The 6,133-nt window shown below is 40.9% G+C and overlaps 1 protein-coding gene across 1 annotated transcript in view; it reads right to left on the reverse strand.

The window, feature by feature from the left end:
- Positions 1-5,661, reverse strand: part of WWC2 (WW and C2 domain containing 2) — a 110,480-nt gene extending 104,819 nt beyond the window's left edge. The window contains exon 1 of the mRNA XM_085311314.1: positions 5,483-5,661. Coding sequence (XP_085167440.1) covers positions 5,483-5,661 — 179 coding nt within the window. The remainder of the gene's footprint in view (positions 1-5,482) is intronic.
- Between the last annotated feature and the right edge of the window lie 472 nt (positions 5,662-6,133).

Raw genomic sequence — 6,133 nt, forward strand, 5'->3', positions numbered from 1 at the left:
GCGCCGCCAACGGCCGCCAACGGGCGGCGCGGCCCCGCCCGCGGGGCGCTGGGGCGGCGGCGCCCTTTGTCCGGGGCCTGCAGCCCCGCTCGCATCGGGTCCCGCGGACGCCTTTAAGCGAGGGATTTCCCGGCTGGAGCGGGCAGGAGCGAGGGCAGCCTCAGGCGCTGCGCAGCGCCGCGCCGGGCGCTYGCGGCTCAGCTCCCGCTCGCCGCTATCCTGGTGCCTCGGGCCGGGACAGCAACCGAAGAGGGTTTTTTTTTTCTTCCCCTTCCATTCAGGTCCAAGAAAAGACCTTACTGCTCACACACCTTGCCTTGTGCCCCTGTAAGGTCACTCCAGCGGGCCCCCTCTACACGTCAGTAAGTTAGCTCAAGGGTAACATTCATCAAAAGGGCCTTGACATCTAAAATACCTAAGTTAAAAAATGAGAAAGAAAAGATAGCCTGTCTCTCCTAGCCCTGGAAGCACCCACACCTACTACCCTCTTTTTTCTTTTTTAACAGATACACCAGTGGGTAAAACACATACACTCTTGTTTGTGCCCAGAACCATTCCAGCTGGCACTTATTAAGCTGCAGTAAGTACAGCAACCAGGTGTGAATTACTGCATATTTATCACGTTTGCCACAGGAGAAGAGCACTTGTGGCTGGTTACCATGGTTCAGCTGATAGAAGGTAACTTAATGAGCTCTATTAATTTGCATGTGTATCTGATTCCCAAGATTTGGCACTAGATGCAGAGCACCCATGGTGGAATATGACTCTAGCAGCTAGGATTCTTAGGTAACCAAAGTTTTTTTCCCTGTTTCCTAAAATGTCYTATTTCCTTTTATTTAATAGTTACTGGATTAAAATAACAAAATTATTCTGGGAGAAGAGGTCTGAGGCCTACAGCTGTCCCCCCCCTACAGCTGTCCTTTTTTAAATCTACCTACTTTGCTATAGTTATCTTTAGTATTCAGATTTCTAAATTATTATTCTGAGACAATTTATAGTCCTTAAGTACAGGACTTGTCCAGTATATGACAGAGTTTTGGATTCCATTTCAGATGCTAAAAACCTAAAAGATATTAGGCATTGCAGTAACTACAAGTATCAAACTTCCATTATTGGATCGCCTCCTAAATAGAAAAAAAAATCATCAAGAAATAACTTTAATTTAGATAATTACCAGTCTGAGAAAGCGAAGACCTTTATTATTTTAGTTATTCTAGTTATTTTATCCTGTTTGCTTTTTCTGATTTTCTGAATGGCTTCTATGGCTCCCCAAAACACCTGCATGTTAAGCACTAGGCTAGCTTTCCCCCCCCCACACACACACATCTATTGTGGTAAGGTAACATGCAGTGAGACTATAGATGTGAAGTAAGACCCTAGTGGTTAACAGTGTGGGAAAAACTGAGCTATCCTAACCTCTGTTAGGCTCCCCATAAGGGCTCAGGCACTTACAGAAGGCCACAGGATCAGTTCCTGTTAAAGCAACTGACTCTTTATTTTCATTGAATATGAAGTTTCAGTGAGCTGATTTGTTTATAAAAGTCCAGTCTTGTTTTCCTTTAGTGTAAAGAAGCACTGTCGTCATTGACTTACATTTGTGTTTTTTTCAATAGTCTAATTTATGATCTTGTTTTATAGATGACATCCTATACCTATAGTGTACACCTACAGTGAGAAAGTATGTGTTGYAAGTATGGGACAGCATAAGCTGGATATCCCTTTCCCTTTTAAAGTTCATTTTGTTTTATCAATAAGGTTTTGGGTTAAATAAATTGATAAAATTATACAGGATATTCTTATCCTCTGAAACTAGCTGCCACTTTCTTATCTCTTGCACTAGCAACTAGTTTTTATAATGATGCAGTAAATTTCTTAATTCTAAAAAGCAGGCTAGTTCTGCCGCACCAATATACTCCTACTTGAAACAATCCACATGGCAGAATGCATGTGCTAAGAAAATCTACAGTACTAAGCCAAAACTGAAACCTCATTTATGTAATTATTTCCCCCTGAAGTTAATTATGACACCTGAGGCAATATCTAATTTCTATCCTATGATGCACTGTAGCTGAGAGAACCATATCTTTGTTTATTGGTCAGATAAGATCTATGTCCCTTTGATTTATAACCATCTTTCTGAGTAAAACTTTGTCAGAAAATATCACAATTTTCATTTGAACAAAGAGAAATATTAATTCCTTTTTTTTTGAAATAAATATACTAAGATCATTGCATCATTGTATAATTTGTATGTGTTATTTGTGTCTGTATATATCCAGGTGTGCTCACACTTCAATAGAAATTGTTATATGGTATGTGGTAGGCTTTCTTCCCACTCTCCCCACCCCCACACGCATTTTTTTTGTTGTTGTTGAATACAATGAATACTTCATTGTGTATGTATTTTTAGTTAAGAGTCTACAGTCCAAAATGCCAATTTAGGTCTACTTAGGAATGCCAATATGTGAAGTCAGGCTGACAAAGTAGGTAATATTTGTGTAAATGGGATGTTGGACATTTAATATTAGTAATGAGAACATTCAGCTTTTAAAGGACCATTAGTGTTCTAGATAACAGAATCCAATCATCATCTTTTTTTCTATTTTGCAATTGGGACTGGTAGGAAATAATTTCTTCCACTATCCTTGACTGTTCCTTGATATTTCTAATATAGGAAGGCAGAGCAGATGTTCATAATGATCCTTTTTCACTTAAAATACACCATGAATGCTAACTAAAAGTAGCTTTGCAAGTATACCTCCTACATCTCAACAGATAACTGGCCTTGCTGACATTGACAGCATGCCACAGATTGTTTGGCTTAATTGCATAAGACAGTATAGTCCAAAAGATTGGAAACACAGAAGGATGCGTATGAAGGAGTTGACTAAAACACAGAACAACATAGCTATGGCTTGACTCCATAGGTTTCCATAAGTCTTGCATAAGACTTACCAGTAAGTATGATAAATAACAATGATATGCTCAATAAAAGGGAGCCAATTGTTCTTCTGTTTTGCTTTGTATATGCATGTTTAGCAGGTTTAAGAAGTTCATGTTATAAATAGTATCCAGTTAAAGGACTGAGTAAATGGGAATTAGCATCATAAATGTTTTGCACTCTTTCAACTTGCAGTTATGAGCTAGAAGGAAGAAAATATGTCTATGTTAAAATTTGAAAGCAAGTATGAAAGTTGCTGAATTCAGAATAGGGGGACAACAAAGCCAAATGGTTGTGCCCCTGTCATATAACTGGAAGCAGGCCCTGCTCCTGCCTGTGCTACTGTAGTTAATCTCTTGATGCTCCTCACTCACCATTTGTTTCACAGTAAATCTGTTCCTGGGACTGACTGTGGCTACAAAAAAAAAGGCGGGGGGGGGGGGGGGGGGAGAGGGGAGCCAAGAGGCTCTCTTAACTTGATGATCCACTGGAGCAATGTTCCTGAAGAAATTAACAGCTGTTTTAACTCTAACTTGTAGCTATCAACAAGTGGCTCTGAATCAAGTTTCTCTGAAAATCCACATAGTACATCTCCACTGCTTTCAAACAAAACTTGAGTGGAGAATGAGTTATGAAATATCTTGATATCAATTTATCTCTAAAAACATCTGACAAAATATTTGAAGATTATCCTGGTTATTCTGTTATTTTTTTAGATACCCAAAACACTGTACAAGACAATCTGGACAACAAATCTGAATTCTCAGACATATAGTTACTGTAGAACTCTTAAAAAAAAGTTGGTATTTTCAACACTGCAAATACTTGTTTGTTTATTTAACAAGAATGAATTTTATTTAAGACAGCCATGTTTTCAAAATCAAAAATTAGGACTCTTCTCTGCCAGACTGCTATTTTTAAGAAGAGTTGAAAAAGTCCTGTAAAGAAAAACTGAGTACGTGGAATAGAAAGAAAGAGAAATATACACCTGAGAGTAAAGGATCTTTGAATAGTATCATTTCTGTTTGAAAATTATGATGAAGCTTTTCAGAATGGAGTCAGAGAACAGTTTTGATAATATTTATGCTCATTCAGTTTTTCTCTGGATCCAGTCCCTTAATGATCTTTGTGGCCTTTTGCTGGACTCACTCCAGTATGTCCAGGTCTCTTCTGTACTGGGGAGCCCAGAACTGGACCCAGCACTCCAGGTRTGTTTCAGCAGGGCTGAGTAGAGGCGAAGGATCACCTGCTTTGACCTGCTGGCAATGTTTTCCCTAATGCAGCCAAGGATACTTTGGCCACCTTTGTCCCATGGGCACATTACTGGCTCATGGTCAGTTTGTCCACCAGGACCCCCAGGGCCTTCTATGCAGAGCTGCTTTCTAGCAGGTCACCTCCCAGCCTGTCCTGGTGCCTGGGATTATTCCTCCGCAGGTGCAGGGCTTTACATTTCCCATTGCTGAAGTTCATTAGATTCCCATTTGCCCATTTCTCCGGTTCTTTAAATAACACGAAAAGTGCTATATAATTCAGCTTACTGAAACAAATTAATAAACTGCAAACTGGCTTCCTGAATTCTAGATCAGAAGTGAGAAGCTGAATGTTTCCAATCAGTGCTGGTCTAGCTTGACACTAGAACAAGAAGCAAACCTCACAAGGATTGGGTCTGTGGAGCATCCAGCAGTGCCCCAGACATCATCATTCACAAAAGACTGTTTTTTACATGAAAGCATTAGTACCTGTTTCTACAACTCTATATACCACATTCTCGCATATAGAAAAGAACAATGGTGGTTTTGAATATTGTCTCAGAAATTCTCTGATTACCTAACCATTGATAGTATCAATACAAAAAAAAAAAGAAAAAAAAAGTGAAAGAACTATGCTACTCCTATGCAGCAGCCTGCTTCCCACATCAGGAATTCAGGATTTTTTTTTTTTTTTTTTTTCCAGATTGCAGAGTAAGGCATTTCAGCTTGAGGAAATAAAGTGGAGTATAGCTTCAAATGTTCTGCAGATTTCATCTAGTTTCAGCCCATGTATTTAAACTCTCTGTTATTTTTAATATGTATCATTAATTGGGCTGTAGAAATCACCTTTTTCAGTGGCAAATGCTGGTTTCGATCTGCTTCCTTCCCCTTCCCACCTCCTTTTTTCTCCTTACAGGTATTACCTGCTCCCTCTTAGGCTACTGTTGCTTTATAGCAGCCAGCTCTGATCTGCCAGGGCCAGTGCTGAACCAGAGCTAAAACATAACGGGCCTGGCCTGGCCTACCCTGTGTACTGTGCTCCCTAGTGCATGCTCTAGCACTAGATTAACCCTGTTACTCCATTCTCTGGAGTGTCCCAAATGCTAATTCCCTGAACAGCAGAGCAGTGACTCAAGTCACCTCCATACTGGTCGCTGCTGTGAACAGCCTCCAAAAGCCCAAGCTGCCAGCAGTGGCATCTGCTGTTAAACTCTGTGGCTGATTACCACTGAAACTGTCATACCCCTGTCAGAGAGACAAACCTGGTCAAACCCAAAACAAGAGTGCTCACCCCCGAATTCTGCTCTGGAAAGGCTCCAAAGGGAGATGAATATGCTGCACATCCTTCAGTAGTGTCAAAGCAGCCCCAATGCCTGGCTGATAGTTGCAGCAACAGTTCCTGGAAGAACTGGAAGAAGCAGCATCTGGCTGTGGAGAACTGCTGTCACCACCATCATCTGCCATCCCCATGCTCACCCCTTTCCTTGGATCCTCCTGGACCTCCAGCTAGCTTGCCTCTCCTAGGCTGACCTTCCCATGACGGAACCTGAGCTGCTTCCAGCAGATCCCTCTATCATGCACCCCTGCATTTTAGCTCCTGGAATGTTTGTTAGCTCATGTATTAGCTTGAACAGGCATTGAAAGAAAGCCCTGTGAAACTAAGGCCTGGAATCAGCACTCCTTCGCTCCTTTTGCACTAGTTACAGAAATGAGCTCTTAAGTCATATGTGACATTGCTGATTACAGGCTCCAAGATGCTGTTAGCAAAATACTAAGGCCTGATCAATATAAAGATACATTTTTAAAGTTTTAGGTTGTTCTCATAAATCATATTTTCATTAGACAGACTAATACAAGGCTTTGGGCTTTTTGGTAAGAGGAGGCAAAGGAGTAGGCTGGGTAAGGGGGAAGGTAAGGCGTTGTTTATGAAAAGAGGTTTCCT

The sequence above is a fragment of the Rhea americana genome, unplaced genomic scaffold (genome assembly GCF_003343005.1).
Source record: "Rhea americana isolate MKP2758 unplaced genomic scaffold, rheAme1 scaffold_34, whole genome shotgun sequence".
Lineage (NCBI taxonomy): Eukaryota > Metazoa > Chordata > Aves > Rheiformes > Rheidae > Rhea > Rhea americana.